At 41.4% G+C, this 17,326-nt stretch overlaps 1 protein-coding gene across 1 annotated transcript in view; it reads right to left on the reverse strand.

Annotated features, from left to right (window-relative positions):
• LOC132574736 (chloride channel protein C-like) overlaps nucleotides 1-17,326 on the reverse strand; it is a 97,951-nt gene that overhangs the window by 41,914 nt on the left and 38,711 nt on the right. Inside the window, exon 12 of the mRNA XM_060242972.1 lies at nucleotides 1,484-1,650. Within this exon, the coding sequence (XP_060098955.1) occupies nucleotides 1,484-1,650 (167 nt within the window). The remainder of the gene's footprint in view (nucleotides 1-1,483; nucleotides 1,651-17,326) is intronic.

A 17,326-nucleotide genomic window follows, 5' to 3' on the forward strand; every position in this document is an offset into this window, starting at 1 on the left:
AATGTATGGATTGTATGTACTTCTTTCTCTTAGCTGCCATTTCTTTTGACAGACAGTACAACCTATAAATGCCACAAACAAAAAGACTGTGCTCAATGTTTCTAAAGAAGTCTTCATGAAAGTAGGCCAGCTTGATCATTTACAACACTGACACAGCTGGATTACTGGGATGCTTTTAAGTGGGAAACCTCAATAATTTGTTCTGTCTGCCAGCTGGTAGCTTGATATTAGAACAGCCTTAACCAATTAATTGAATATCCCATCCAGTGGCTCCACTCACTGTGTGTTCCACCTGCTAGTTACCGCATCTGAGAGCTGAACAAGGATCAAACCAAAAGTTACAGCTCTGATAAATGAGCCAAAGAAGCTTCTTTCTAGCCAGTAGAAACTATGCTATGTTTCCCTCTCAGCAGGAAGTCATTTATCCTCTGCATGTTATATATAAAGGTCTGAAAAAGAATGAATGATACATAAGCACTCCAGAAGTCAGAAATGAGAAATATTATTTCCATATGCTGCTTCCATGCGTTTCCTTCTTCAAAATGAGTGCAGTAAGTGACTTGGTTTGTGATGCTTTTCAACAAGCAGAAACACAAGCACACAAAGTCAACAGCAGGGATAACATTCAGTAAGAAGCTGTAAAGGACAACTGGTTGTACCAAGGCAGATTTTTGCTACAGCAGCAGATGGGATTTTGATATTCTATGACTCAGATACTAAGAAAGAAGTACATGATTACTGTGGAACACAGTTTGTGTCCAGTGGCACTTTTAAAACCAACAAAGTTTAATTCTGGATATAAGCATTCGAGCGCATACACACTTCTTCAGATACATTGAAACAGATTTCCTCAAACCTTACATAGAGATAGAGGGAGAAGGAGGTTAGTTACCAGGAAAGGCTAGTTAGATTCAAGGTGCATAAGTAACTGGATGATAAGTATAGCTAAAATTGGATTAAAGTAGTTGGTAAGACCTGTAAATAGCAGCAAATTAGCATACAAATACAAGAGTTAAGAAATAGATGTGACAGCTAAGTTTGCGTCCAATGGCACCTTTAAAATTGACAAAGTTTAATTCTGGGTATAAGCAATAACTGAGTGACTTAACTTATGTTTGTTAACTCTTTTACTTGTGTGCTAATTTATTTTCCCTAATCAGGAAGACACCTCTGCCATGAAGGTGGTTCTTCCATTCCACTGTAGACTACCCCATTGTGCCCAGAGCTGTTTCTGTGGATACCCTGAACTCCAGGGATGATATTTAGGGAGACAAAGTAGGTTACACTGGGAGAAGGGAGAGCAGCAAGGTCTCATCCTGTGAGCTTTCTTCTACTTGTGTAGCCACAGAATATAAAACATCAAGATTTCCTTAAAAATGCAAATGTCTGACAGACTAAAGTTCAGTCTAGGGGCATTAGGCAATAGTTTTCTGCCATCATTCAATAGTGCCCAGCACTCATAGGAAAGATCACATTAACTCACCAGTTTTTCCTTTGACAGACAAATGGCTCAGCATCTAAGTAGGGAATGCATTTCAGCTTGAGTAGAGAACTGTACAGAGACATGTTAAACCAATCGCCGACCATCTTAGCTACCATGACAGCCAGCATGATGAGTAACAAGGACTGCACATCATTTGTAATCTCTACCTAGAGTTGGAGGGAAATGAGAATGATGATCAATATTAGCAGGCTTCAAATTCAGAACTAAGCAACAAAATTACTTTACATTGTTTGAAGTTATTCACATTCATTAACTCTATAATGCTTACAGATAACCAATATGGCCAGTAAGTGTTTGCCTTAAATTGTTTATTGAAGGTTAAGATCAAGAAACATTGGCAATGTAGTAAATTTATTAATGACGGAGATTCAGTTCACTGGGGGACTTCCAGCTCACATTCTTACCCAGTACATTATTATATGATATAAAAAGGGAGCAGGAGTTGCTGCTTCTCTATTCCTTATGCCATTATGTTTGGGAATACTCCAATATACTATACATTCTGAAACACACACTAAGCATTTGTCATTTCACTTACTTTTTAAATTAAACAAGATTACTCTTGCACACTGCTAAAATAGCACTTTTCGGGGGGAAATGAGGGATTTAAATTTTTTATAGTCTTAACAGGAGGCATTTGAAAGACACTCTCATTTGAGATTCCTTTCAAATGCATTTTGAAACTATTTGGCTTCCCCATTTCATTTAATAAAAATAAGCATTTCTAAAAGTGTGTCACAGTTCTGATAGAACTCCTCATTGCATTCTTTTTTAAAAACAGATTACATTGATTGGGAGAAATAACACTCAAGCCACTGGGCCAGGCTGAATTGCACGGTGAGGAACCTGCAAAGATTTGCAGTGAGTACCGTATATACTCGAGTATAAGCCGAGTTTTTCTGCCCAAATTTTGGGCAGAAAAACCCCCTCCTCGGCTTATACTCGAGTCACTATTCTATCCGGCCTGCCATACACCTGCATATTTTATTGATTACGGTAATCAGCCGCCTGCCCGGCTATAATAATGATTACCCCAGTGGCGTAGGGAGGGGGGGCGGGGGGAGCGGATCGCCCCAGGTCTGGGGGGCCCCGCATTGCCAAGGGGGGATCCCTCCCCTCCCCGGCAGGGCTCCGGAGCGTCACGCATACCTTCCGGCCAGTCCCAGCTCGGGGCGGGGGAAGCGGCGTCCGACCCTCGCCTGCTCGAGGCTTTTCCTGCTGCTCCACGTGCCGCGGGCAGCAGCAGGAAGCAGAAGGCGGCGGCGGGCAGCAGGAGGAGGAGGAGGCGGCGGCGTTGTGCGCCCAGTGGCCGCATCCCCGCGCTCGGCAGCAGCACCCCGGAGCTCTCCGGCCCCCTCAACTTCCAGGCGCCGATGACTCAGCCGCTCCTGGCCCCGGTTTGCAAAGTGTGCGCGAGGCAGGCTGCGGGGGCGGAGGGATGTGGGGAAGGCCGCGCGCCGCTCGGCGTCTTAAGGCAGGGAAGCCCCTCCCCTCCCCCTCCCCTCCACCACACACATAGGGGGAGTAATATAGGCTTATACTCGAGTCAATAAGTTTTCCCAGATTTTTGGGGTAAAATTAGAAGCCTCGGCTTATATTCGGGTCGGCTTATACTCGAGTATATATGGTACCTTATTTTCCCCTGCATTCCACTTCCAACACCATTTCTCTCCTCCTGGCAACCCCTATATCTTCAGCTTTCCCTGTTTCCTTCTGTCCTTCCCACCCACCAAACTTCTTATATTTTTTCCACCCCTTCCATCTTCAGCTATAATAATTATTTATTTACTTAATTTATACCTCATCTTTCTCTCCAGGGGGGGGGGGGACCCAAAGCAGCTTATATCATTGTCCTGACATCCATTTTACTCTCAGAACCCTGTGACGTAGGTTAGACTGAGAGGAAAGAGCTGGCCTAAAGTCACCCAGTGTACTTCCATATCAGAGTAAGGATTCAAAACTGGGTCTTCCAGATCTTAATGTGAGCCTCTAACTCATAGGTGTCAAACTCATTTGTTTTGAGGGCCGGACTGACCTGAGACCTTGCTGGACTGGGCCGTGTGTGCCATAAAATGTAATTTTTTTTTGCAAGGGGGGGGGTTAACTTTTTATTACATTTAACAACAACAAATATATATATACATGCACACAAAACATAAACTTAGGGATGTAGACCGCGGGATGCATTATATACTTATATCATTAGAATACAAATCCTTTGTTCTAACCTAACCCAAATCATACATTCTACGGTTAACCCCTTTTTACACTATATTCTTATTAACTTTCCCCCATAACCATTCAAACAATAAGTTCCATTTCCCTTCTATCTATTTGTCTATTTGTTAATTTCTTCTCTTAATATCTCCATCAGAGTATCTACCTCAGCTCAGTCTAGAACCAACCAAAATACTTTCTTTCTTCTACACTGTGATCCAAAAGAACATTTGGCATTTCAAGTCATCTTACTTTGTTTATAAATTACATAAAATGTAATGCCAGTTAGCAGAGATATAAATTTTATAATAGACAAGCACAAAGATTTTTTTAAAAACTGAAAATAAAACATGCTTAAAACATTAGTACTTGTTGGTCTTAAAGGTGCTTTCTTTGTATCTCTCCCATGCAATCTAGGCTCTCTCAATTGCACAGCAGAGCTACTGAGCAGTTTCTTCCTTCTATTCTTCCTTCTGATCCCCTAGGGAAGAAAGGAAAGAGCCAGAGCTTCCTTTGAAGTAAGCTCTCTCTCTCCCCCACCTTCCTCCCCAAGGGAGAAAACAGAGGCTTTGCTCTGTAGCTCCTGTGCAACTGAGTAAGCTGGGCAAAGCAAGCCATGTTGCAGAAGGAAGCAGGAGAGCGAGAAAGAAGCAGATGACAGGCAGTTGCTCAGGAGCCTGATAGGAGACATCTGGGGGCCTGATTTGGCCCGTGGGCCACATGTTGTAACCCCTGCAAGTCTAACTGCTACATTATGCTGGAGTGGGGTGACTGCTGTTAAACACTAGCAAACAGTCAGGCCTCAGTATGTCATACAAGTCACCTAGTGGCTGGTGGGCATGGTCTCAAGGGCAGAAGGAAAGGAAGCAAGGATAGGCTGGGTCAAAACAGTTCTGGAAACAGCCCTGCCACCTCCTTCCTGCCTCTTATTGACATAAATCAAAGTTTGAATGCTGACAATGTTGTTGTGGTTGCCTAGAAACCCCCACAATGGCCACTGTACAGCAGCTGCTTCTATTATTTGGAGGGAGTTAACTCCCAATGGTGGGAGTGGTTGTTCTTTTATATTTCAGATTTCAGGTGCTTTTATCAGGTTTGTAGAGTGTTCTGTTTTGTCTGTTCATGGCTCCAGTGTCTGGACTTGCGTATCTATATATGGCCCCATGCTGAAAGACATATATCGATGACTGATAAATACTATGATAAAATATATACACTGGGATAACAATATCACACACATAGTAATCTATTTATAACAGATTAAGACCCAAAATCCTGCTGAATGATGCAATACACAAGTTCTGGTTTTGACATAATACCAGCCAGTCTCACATTTTAAAGTCACCTTATTCATTCAACTTCAGATCTGTATTCAGGTATCACAAACATACTACAGTCTCTTTGTGCCATAAGTGAGCCTGAAATCTTTTGGCTGGCTCATGCACACATTCTCTCCCTCCTCTCTTTCCTAATTTGGAGCTCAGGTTGATATTTGATTTAGCCACATCTGTTGATATGTCTCAACTGGGGTTCTTCAACAAACTGGGGGTTGTTTCTTGTCCACAGACTTGAATTCTAAACCAGTTTGTGAACAACAAACAAACCCTTATTTGTTAAAATGCCCCCAAAATTGTTATGAAACCAAAGACTACCTAAACCAGGAAGTCTTCCGTCTCATCATGGTGAAATAGCGGAGAAAGAAGAGGAGTCAGGGAGCATGGGAGCAAAAAATGTTAGGTCATTCATGAACAAATTGTGGTTCATTTGGGATGCCTAAATTCAGCATTTTTCTATGTAAAATGTCCTAATTGGAAAACTATACCTCTTGAATCCCAGGCACCAGCTGAATGAGTTTCAGCCAAATGGATATTGAATATAATTCTTCCTTACACTGTGGTTGTTTCAAGATAACTTGATATTTAGTGGGAAATAAAGAGGCTTTATGTGGACAGGATGCTCCTTTTCCTTAGACAAATGCCAGTAATATTATCTGACAATGAAAAGCTTCTTACCCTGGAAGGTTAAGTTACCTACTGATGAGATAAAAACCCCTTGTTGCATCTCCCATTAAAAGGAAGAAACTGAATTTTAAAACACTGCACTTAAATTATCTGTAACTGCCACTACTAGAGGAAAGCCATCTGTTGATTCTTGCTGCTGAGAAGCCCCAGATACACAAAAGCAGCTGTTTTCACCACATGCCTTCATTCCAAGATCTGATTAAACTGGGGGAGGAGGAAATCTTTAGGACTTTTGCTGACTCTGTAGGTGATCAGTTAATTAATTGCAATTAATTAGATTCAGAGGAAGCATAGAAGGGAGATGCCATGCTTATTATATACTTTTTCCATTAGCATAATAATGAGAGCAATTTAAAAATATATTAAAAATGAATACTTCTCCAATTTCTACAGATTTCTAAACTCAGAATATGTATAGGTAAACTGCTGTCAAGTCACAGCTGACATGATGACCCCAGAGAGGGTCTTTCAAAACAAATGAGAAGCAGAGGTGACATGCCATTGCCTTCCTATTCAGAGTCTTCCTAGGTGGTATTCCCTACAAGTACTGACCCTGCTTAGCTTCTGTGATGTAACAAGATTGGGCTATACCATGGTGTCTTCCAAAATCAGGATAGTAGTGTTTTAATATTGCATATTTTTAGAAATGCATTTGCAATTTAATTGTTTTAAATAGAGTTGCAATAACCTGAGAAGTATTCAAAGTTAGAGTCCAGTGACACCAACTTTGTTCTATTGCTTCAGATCAACACAGCTGCCTACCTGGAACTGAGAAATATTCAGAAAATGTAGTGTGGGAAGTCTGTTAGAAATAGTCACCATTCTGGCATACGTATTCACTGATTTTATCATAAATTAATAAGGAATACTTTTCCCTGACTTCTTTCAATTGCATACTTAGGAACAGTCACTGTGGTGACCATGCTATTCTATTATGCAAAGTGGCATTCCCACAAATCTTTGTTAGCAGACAAATGATGGACATAAATGATCCATTAGACTGTTCTTTGAGGGTTCAGCAAAGCAAGAGAACCTGGCACCTTTATGCCTAAAATAAAATACAAATTGCAGGATCATGAAGCCTCATTTTGCTTTGGTGCCAAACAGGAAAGGGAAGTGAGCTCCTTCAGCCTACGTTCAAGTTCAGTATACAATACTAGTTGTATTAGCTTTTTAAAACAGAAAATTAGCTTTTTAAAACAGAAAATATTAGTCTTCTTACAGCCTGTCATCTTAAATGTTTCAGGCCTCAAATAGTTGCTCAAGACTCGCATCTATTTTATGTATAAATGAAAGTTGAATGTTTAAGACAATGTGTCTAAAGCCAGAGACTTCCCTTTTTGTGGTTGCTCTGTAAAGTATCATATGGATTATACCATATAAATAACTTCAAGTAGTAGAAAACACAGCAATTTATTTGATAAAAAATGCTTGCCAGTATGAGCATATTGCACATGTATTAAAGCAGCTTAACTGGCTACCTGTTTGGTTTCAAGTTCAATTTAAGGTGCTGGTTTGTACCTTTAAAGCTGCTCACAACTTAGGTCCCCAATATATAAGGGACCATTGTTCTACACAAGAGGCACATGCCAGTTACACTCATCATTCTCCGGTCAGTGTTATTACATCAACTTCTACCACAGCCTGCTTTTTTACTGGATTATTAGTCTGGGAAAGATGAGTTATAAATATTGTGAATAAACTTTTTGCTGGTACCCTTAATCACAGTGGCCCTGTTTGCCAGGGAAAGTGTTAAATCTTCACAATCACACTGGCAAAATGCAGCATCCTGAAACAAAGGAATTTTCTTGGAGGAAAACCTCTAGATCTCATGCAGCAAATGAAGAAGAGCTCATTTTATTTTATCTTCTTCATATATCTAACAATATGAGCTCTAACTCAAAAGCTTGTATCACAATAAATGTGTTAGTCTTCATAGGTTATAAGGCTCTTTATTATTGTGGCTGCAACAGACTGACTTGGTTGCTCCCTTGGAAACTGTACAGTTCTTACCCTATAAACCGATGATCTGAAAAGACTTCTGGATTGTTTACTACTTAATTTGGGGTGCTCACTTAGCTGGAAAGGACCATTGCAGGGTGGATTAAGACAGCTGATGCTCTAAACTATGTCACTCTTTAAGAGGCTCCATAGCATTAGCTCAAAATGGTAATTTGGTAAGTTTTATTTTATTTTTTATTTAGTGACCCACCATAATCCATATTGGAAACACAGAAAGCAAAAGAAAACAGCTTATCAACCAGTAAATTTTATCCCACATCTCTTAATCATTTTCATTGTGGTGTTTCCTGAAGTGCTGATCATAAAGCAAGATTTATGGCTATGCTTGATTTTGCTATTCTGATTAATTTAGTTCTTGGGGAAGAAGGAGACCTGGTCAAAGACTGAAAGCCTTTAGGGTTGATGCAACAGTACATCCCACATTGCTAATGGATTTCAGAGAGATGCTGTTAATAGACAGATTTATATTTCATAAATCAACAAATGAGTTTCACCATCTTACCTCATACATAATTGCATGATTTGTGAAATGCTTCAGAGACTTTTTAAAAAAACCCACTCTTTTACAATGCAGTCCTAAACAGAATGGCATCCTTCTAAGTTCATTGCCTTCAGTGGACTTGGAAGAGTCCAAGTCTGCTTGGGATTGCAATGTTAGTCACTTGTGGAACATATCCACACGCCTTATAGTGCTATGTCTCCCAGGATTCCACAGCATTATAACCAGTTGGAACCATTCTTATTATTTCAGTTTTATTACATAACACATACTTATGCATTTCATTAAGCGGCTCAACAGGGCAGAGCACATCAAAGAGAGGTGGGCAGCTGCCCAGGAAACACAAAAGCAGTCATTGAAGTATAACTACTGATAAAAGCCCTGGCCCTAGTTCTCAACCTCATTTGAGGTTAACCTGTTTCATGGTTTGGCTTTTGGCTTCAAAAAGCCAATCCAAAATGGAACCTCATTAGAACAGCGCCTGCTGATGCAGCAGTCTTTTCGGGATTTCTAACAAGGAATTTTTTTTATTCGAAATCATGGGGGTGGGGGGAATCACTTAAAAGTGAAATCATCTGGGGGAAACAACTATATTTGTTTTCTATAAAGGCTAAAGGAACATAGTTTATATTAACATTCATAAAAGGCTAATGACTGTGGAATGGGTTGGAATATTCCTTAAACGGAATAGCTGGGTGCCAGGAATAGCCCTGGATGGAAGGCTATTTCTTGCCCTCTCTGTCCCTTCTTGAAAAGATACAGCATGGCATCCAGTATTATTTATTTATTTATTTGTGAATTGCCTAATCCCTGCTACTACAGGGTGATGTACAGTAACATTAAAAATATTTGCCAGATAAAACAGGAAACAAAATTAGAGGTGCATTATAAAAGCATAAGATTGTTTCACTGGTGTTGTAAGTACAATTTGTGTCAGAAGTGCACAACTGAAATCACTGACAGCCATTTTTGCATTTTTACTCATGGCTTACTCCTTCAAGCCACTCTCCACGGATCATGGAAATTCAGTGTGTCAGCCTGGTGTGGGAGGCTGAGGAGAGTATGGCTGTCTGCTTGGTGTATCAACCACCTAACACACCACTTAGCGCACCAGCAGATAGCCTTCTGGGCCGGATGGAGGTAGTTGCCAGGTGGGCCTTGGAGTTCCAATGGCATGGGAATGAATGTGAATCTGGCCTCAAAGGAAGAGGTGCCAACTTGGTTTTGAAGGCTTGGCTGGACTTTCCCATTCCTCCCCCCGCCCCCAGATGGTGAGCTGATTTACACTTGCCCATGGAGACTTATGGATTCTATTGGATTCCAGAATGCTCTGTGGGATCCGCAGACTTCCAGCATCTTGTTGAATGAACTGATAGGGGACTAGCCATCAATGAGATTGCTCCCCAGTGCCCTCTAAGCTCCCACAGTAAATCATTCCCCTGGTATACAGAAGATCTCAGTGGGATGAAATGGGAGCTTAGACAACTAGAGTGAGTTTGGTGATATTCCCAGACTGAAGCAGCAAGAGCATCTCATAAGGCATTTATAAAATCCTATGAGGTGGTGGTGAAGGCTGAAAAAAAATTTTCTATTCAGTCTCCATAGCATCTGCTAACTCATGCCAAGCACAATTATTTAGGGTGGTAAGGTATTTAATGTCCCTCACAATGAGGGACCCAAAATGTGGCTATTACATCTGAGGCATTTCTGAGTTTTTTTGTGGATAAAGTCCTGTCGCTCCACTGGAATATACCTGCCAGTTTTGATACAGTGAGTGAACTGGAAGTCCCTTGGCCATCTTTTGAGTTCAGTTTTCAGTTCTTTCAACCAGCTCTCCTCTTCCAATGTTGACAGGGTCCTGACCACTGTTAGGTCAGGACCTATGTCTCTATTGACTGGTTAAGGCTGATGATGAGAGGATATGCGGCCCAACCTGTCCTTGGCAACAGGGGAATTTCTGGAGGGCCTCAAGGAAGCTGTGGTTGTACTGCTCCTGAAGAAGCCATCATTGGATCCATTAGATCCAGTGAATTACCTCCCAGTTCCAAACATCATTCCAGGGTAAGGTAATTGAAAGAGCGACAGTGGAACAACTTCAAGGTTTTTTGGAGGATGCATCAGTGCTGGACCCATTCCAATCAGGCTTCTGCCCTGGCCATAGGACTGTGTCTGTGCTGGTCATCCTGAAAAGTAATCTACGTAGGTGGCTGGATCAAGGTGGGTCAGTGCTGCTGTTATCATTAGATCTTACAGCAGTGTTCAATACAGTCAACTATGACTTGTTGGCTCATTGCCCTGCCAATGTGGGAATATGGGGGTAGCCCTTCAATGGCTTTGCTCCTTTCTCCACAGGTGTGGACAGAGGGTGGCACAAGGCAGAGAGGTGTCCACCACGTGCCCCCTAGTATGTGGGGTTCTCCAGAGGACACTCCTCTCCCTGATGTTGTTTAATATCTATATGTGCCCCCTTGCCCTAATGCTATTTGTTCTTCCATTTTTCTGGCATGAGTTCAAGGAAGTCAGATGGAAGGGGGACACTCCCCTCCTTGCTTCCTTCCTTCCCACTTCCTGTTCCCCTTTCCTTCAGCCACACGAACTGTGTTGTGGGTGGCAGCTGTGGGTGGGTGGCAGCTGTGGTCACTGCAGCATCAGGCTTGTGGCAACAGGCAAGCTGTCAGTGAGCTGAGAGGTGGATGGATAGATTATCTCTCTCTTCCCCTGCTCCTTGATGCACCTTTGACATTTTGCTTGACATTAAGATTTCTTTACATACTGTACATCACTCATAAACAAGTCTTTCTTTGCCCAGAAAATCACCCACTGAGGTGGGCCCTAGAAGTTGGCTGCAGCCATCTAAAACAACTGGAGCCAGCTCCAAGCAAAGAAGAACAAGGCAAATGTAGTGACAACTAATTATCCCCCATTTTGTAGGGTGTTGAGTTGGCCTTAGACTTTTTCATATATTTAAGAAAGAGTCCCACACAACTGGTATGAAGAATAATTTCCACAGGGCTGCAATCTGCCTGTGGGCCCCATGTTGTGTGGGTTCAATGTATACAAGTGATTCTGGCTGTTGGAAATATTAGCATGTGGGTGCATATAGAATTCCAGCTGTGCTTTACTCTAGATTATGAATTTAGTATCTGTGGGCAGAAATGTGATCATGTTAATCCTGGCCAATAAAGCTTAAAATCCTCATATGTCCAAGAAACTGTGTAGATCTTCTAAAAAAGAAATGCACTGCCCTATGGAAGTTATCATTGTTATCGTTCTAGCTCATTTGCTAGTGGAAACAGAAGATTAGTACTTTGAAGTTGCTGTTGGGGTGTGCTGAACACAGCCAGAAAAACACTTAATGACACCAGCAGATGTTTCAGCTTGTTTTTGAAGCAGATAAAAATACTTTGGAGGTATTTATTTTCCTTTCCCAAGAGGAAATGCCAACAAGGTTGATCCAGTCATGACACAAGAAATTGAAGCCATGAATTGAATTGTCCAGAAGCAATTGAATTGTCCAGGAGCAATTATTGGGCTACTTTGTATTTCCATTTTGTGATATGAGCCATCATTTCTTCTGGACATGGATTTGGCACAGATGTTCTACTACCATCTTTACTCACCATTTCCAGTCATATTCATACTTTTCAAGTGATGCTGTCTCTCCCCCACTGCTGGCAAAAAAATCTTACAACATACTGAAGATTTACAACTTGTCTGCATTAGGGTTTTGCCACTACTTCACACCACTTAGAGGCATACATAATATGCATCTTATCTGCAGAGTCTAGACTGTAACCTTCTGTGAAATCTATGGAAGATGGTGGTCGCTGAAGCTGAGTACATCTGATTACATCAACAGTTGCCTTTCACTTTGGGAAATTATATTTCACTGTAAACTGGATCATTTGTTATTATTTGAATCCCTTTTTGTAAACCAAGAAGAAAGCAATCTGCCAATTTTATTCGGTTTAGTAGCATGTAGTCACTTTGCTCGGTGTTCTGTTTTTATAGTAGCTACAAAGTCACAGTTAAACACACCATTACCCCAGCAAGGTGTTTCAATGCAAGTGAGAAGCAGAGGTGACCCGCCATTGCCTTTCTCTGCAGAGTCTTCCTTGGGGGTCTCCCTTCCAAGTACCAACCCTACTTAGCTTTTGAGATCCAATAAAATCAGGGTGTACCATGCAGCCTTCCCTCCGTTCACTCCTAGGCACCCACATTTTCAATGAAAACATCCAGAAGTGGTGTTGTATTCCACTAATACTTTGAATTTGCTTTTATGCCTCCATTCTTGAACATGGTTGAATTGTCAGCCTTTCAGATCTGGAGTCTTGAATACATCTTCAGCTTATCTCCAAAAGCATTTTTTTTTAATACACAGCACATGAAGCTTTTTATACTGAGTTAGATCATTGGTCTACCAAGGGCAATATTGCCTACTTTGACTAGTAGTGGTTCTCTCTCTCTCTCTCTCCCTCTCTCCCCAGGGTTTCAGGTTCAGATCTTTCACACCACCTATTATATTATCTGGAGACACAGGGCAACTGAAAGGCAACCTAGCCCCTTCTGCATACAAAGCAGATTCTCTGCCATTGAACCAGAACCATCCCCATTAGTTCTTCTGTGCCATATCTACAGCTCACCATATACCTCTGCACAGGGCTTTTTTGGTAGGAAAAAGCCCAGCAGGAACTTATATGCATATTAGGCCACACCCCCTGACATCACCATTGTTTTTCACAGGGCTTTTTTCCAGAAAAAAACATCAGGAAGTAATTTGCATATTAGGCCACACCCCTGACATTGAGCCAGCCAGAACTGCGTTCCTGCTAAAAAAAAGCCCTACCTCTGCACAATTAGAAACTGACCTCACCCAACCATTCTAAAAATAAAAACAATGTCTCTCTTAAGACTTTTATACATGCTGAGCAAACTAATATTGCAAACAACCCTAAGAAGCTTACCCCAGATTACCCCAGTGAAGTATTCCACCTCAGTATTGTTTCCACTGCCATGTCACTAAACTACTCATTGCTTTCCACTGTCATGAGAACAAATCAAAGCCTATCTCAATATCAGTTTGCCGTCAAAAGATTGCACTTTCAAAAGAATGCTCTTTCAAAAGAACACTTTACCCAATTATTTGGTCCCAGGAGCCAGGGCTCACTTTCCCAAAGTCTAGTAGGTTCTTATTTATTTATTTAATTCAATTTTAGCCCACCCTTCCCGTAGGATGAAATGAACCATCTTCTAATACAATGAACCATCTCCTAATACAATGATCTACAGCAAGGTGCATGTGGGCAACAATGCACATGCAGATGTGTTTCTTGGTGCACCTTCCTTCTTTTTCAATGCAAACAGCCTGTCCTGGGTTTGTTCCATCTCATTGGAGCACAAGGTGCTTCAGAGGAGCTGAGGATGCAACATATTTGTGTACAGAAGGTATACCCATTCTGAAAGAGCTGTTTCATCATAGAAAGACACTTCGTTTGGAACCATTTAATATTTTGTGATTGGTCCCAACTCCCATCATAGCAGGATTGTCAGTTACCCCTTAGGGGATGGGGGGTAGGGTTGCCAGATCCAAGTTGGGAAATTCCTGGTGATTTGGAGATAAGGTCTAGGGAGGACATGGACATCAGTGGGGTACAATCCCATAGAGTCCAGCCTCCAAAGCAGCTATTTTCTCCAGAGGAACAGATCTCTATAGTCTGGAGATGAGCTGTAATTCCAGGGGATCCCCAGGTCCCACGGAGGCTGGCAATGCTACATGGCAGCCATTTTGTGATGGTGACCACTCAAATTCCAAAAGAGCCTACAGGCTCAACAAGGTTGGGATGGGCATGTCCCAGTACCTATGCTAAACTGGAAGATGACTTAGGCTCTATCTCATTCCCAGGGTTGAGATGTAAATAGAAAAAGCAATTCACATCCCTGTATCAAAGGAGTATATACTTGATATTTTATACCCAGGCAAACTTACTGTCTTGATCATGGACAGTACAGGTGAAGCAGAGGACAGCCAGTGATTGGTGACATCTCCCTTGAGGCTTGCCTGGTGCTTTTAGGTGCTAGGACAAAACTATTGTTTTTAGCCAGGCCTTTAGGTGCTAGGACAAAACTATTGTTTTTAGCCAGGCTTCAGCTTTGGAGCTATTTTATGGTCTGCTTGAGGACTGTCATATGAATATCATTTTAAGTTACTGAATGTTACTTTTTGCCCCTGGGTTTGTGTTTATGGCTTGTTTCTATAGTTTGTTTTATCATTGCTCATTCTAAAGTTTTATTGTATTGCTTTCCATTCGTGAGCTGGCTTGAGCATGCTTTTGGGGAAGCATCATATCCTTTTTCACATAAACAAATATGTTTACATGGAGTTGCCAGCTCACACTGCAGGTTTTCTGCATGGTGGAGTCTTTCAGCTCATGCCATTCCTCCATGATACTATTCTGCACACAAGAACTAGGCCTCAGTTGCATTATATCTGTCCACAACAACATTTAGGGAATAGTGTGCATAGATAATATTTTCAAAGAATAAAATAGAAAAAAAGAATAATATTTTATTTCATAGCACTCTTTGGCTTTTGACTGAATTTTTTTTTTTAGACAATCCTAACAACCGTCAGGGAGGGGCTTACCAGTCAATGTTGCAGCTATATGTCTATGTCACTTGCAGTGTGACCCAGAAGTGACATCATCGTGCAGTGACATTGGGGCAAAGCTGGTATTTGAGCAAAATCTCTATGGTAAATTTGGCTTCTACAATAGAGTTTCTGCCCAAATACCAGAGCATCACTCTGACATGGCCAACGTGATGATGTCACTTCCAGGTCACGTCGGAGGTTATGTAGACCCATTGCTGCAACATCGACTAGGCCTCGTCCTTTTTCCAGGTAAGTCCCCTCCCACTGGCCAGCTGATCAGCTGCAAGGCAGTGGGGCCTGGCGGCTGGGAACTCCCACCTCCACCAGGGGATCTGGCAACCTTACACTGAATCCTTAATATCTGGCTGTAATATTCAACAAATGCAATCACAAAGGAACACAGAGAAGGAGAGAGTACAGCCCAATGCATGAATATGCCTAAACCTACTTATCTAATCGGGCACACCTAACTCTGTGTGTGACTGTGGCCTACGCAATATATCATAGAGATGTAGGAGGCTGAGGAAGCCAGAATCAGTGTTGCCACATCTAGAATTTTCTAGAAAGAACAAAAAGATTTACATCAATGAGGAAGGAGTAAATGGTCAAAAATGAAAGCATAGTCAAATATCATGGGAGGGAGGCTACAACTTTTTAAAAAAGAAGAATTTTACTATCTCTTCTGTACCATAACTCTTCAACTGGAAGACTGCAGAAAGCCAAATCCAGTATCTCAAAATCCCTTTTTTAAACCTAGCAGACAACAAAGGAAAAATGTGTGCATTTTGTGATTTGAAGGCACTTCCTTTGAACTATGCCTTTGCAGTTAAATCCAAGTCCCACTTCTCCTGTAGCATTTCCTCTATTTTCACTGGTTGTTAATCAAACCACTGCTTCTCAGTTAAGAAAAAAGATCACTAGAGTTACAGTATGCCACCTAGGGGAATTAGGAGAGCATTGCAGAACAGCCACAAATATTACTCAAATCTCTTCAGCAGGGGGTATGTGTGTGTTTTGGCCTTATTTTGGTTGGCAGTTATTTGTATACAAAGCTGAAGAGACCTTTGGAAATTATACAGTGTCTGAGCTTTTTAATACAGTGCTGTACACTATTTTCCACACAGAGACTAAAAAGTTAAGAAAAAGGTTCAATTTTACATCACAGAAGCAAGATTGAAAAAAGGGCTTAAATTATTTCAGTGTTCTATGAGGGCACAATTCTTATTTCCCTAGCCCTGTATAAATCTAGTTTAAATGGTACTAGCAGTCTGTCACCTAAGAATACTGCCAATTTAACTACTAGGTGGAAAAGTAATTTATTAATGAAATACTACTGCGTTTCTTTAACTTACCAAAACAGGGCAGGGATAAATAATTTTAAATGCTTACTCCTATCAGAAAGTCTGGTTTTCATGAGTGCTACACATTTATTTGAATCTGGGCCAAATCCAGTCTGGAGTTTGATGGGTCCACCTTGGAGCATACCTGGCAGCCACTAGCCTTCTAGAGGCAGAAGGAAGTGAAAGCCATCTCAACTTAACAATACAAGGGACACAAGCAGGATCAATGTTCCCTGACCCAATTCACATCTACAAGTACATAAGAGGTACTCACTTTTGAAAGTGCTCTGACTCTTGGAGTATCTCTGAGTGCTACAAGAGAGGCTTCAGACGTCTCTTGCACATCATTTTAGCCATTGGAAACAACCACAGGAGATTATTTGCTCCAGATGTCCTGAGTCACATGATCGCAGGATATATGGAGCCTGAGAAAGGAGCAAATATTCCCACGCACATACTGTAGTTGTTTTAAATGACTACAACAACATGGGAGAGATGCCCAAAGCCCCTTGGCCCCATCACAGGGTTCAGAGCCACCCTGAGCAGCAGATTGCTTTCCAAAGTGACTATCCCCTTTGTACGTATAGAAAAGTTGCCAAACTGGGCTGGGAAATTCCTGGAAATTTGGAGGTAGAGCCTAGGGAGGTGGGGAAGGGTGGGACTAAGTGTATAATATCATGACCTTCCAAAACTGTCATTTTCTCAAGGAGGATTGACCTCTGTAATCTAGAGATCAGTTGTAACTCCAAGAGATTGTCAGGCCCCTCCTTGAAGTTGAATAGAATACAAACCGAGAAAGGTCACTATAATGGATAACACAACAAAAAATACAAACTAGTGACCAATTTACTAAGAAATATATAGAAACCAGTCCAAATGTCCAAAACATGTACATTCAAGTCCCAAAGTAGTGTGGTGACAAGCCAATCGATTAAGTACTTGTTTCTTTCCAGTCTTCATCAGACCTAGGACCAATATTGATGCGCAATATTGATGCCTTATACTGAGCTGTAGCCGATGTGAAATTGCTGTTGGAGACGCTCTGTGTTCCCTTTTTTAAAAAATATGTAAAGA

Source organism: Heteronotia binoei, chromosome 7 (genome assembly GCF_032191835.1).
Source record: "Heteronotia binoei isolate CCM8104 ecotype False Entrance Well chromosome 7, APGP_CSIRO_Hbin_v1, whole genome shotgun sequence".
NCBI classification, from domain to species: domain Eukaryota; kingdom Metazoa; phylum Chordata; class Lepidosauria; order Squamata; family Gekkonidae; genus Heteronotia; species Heteronotia binoei.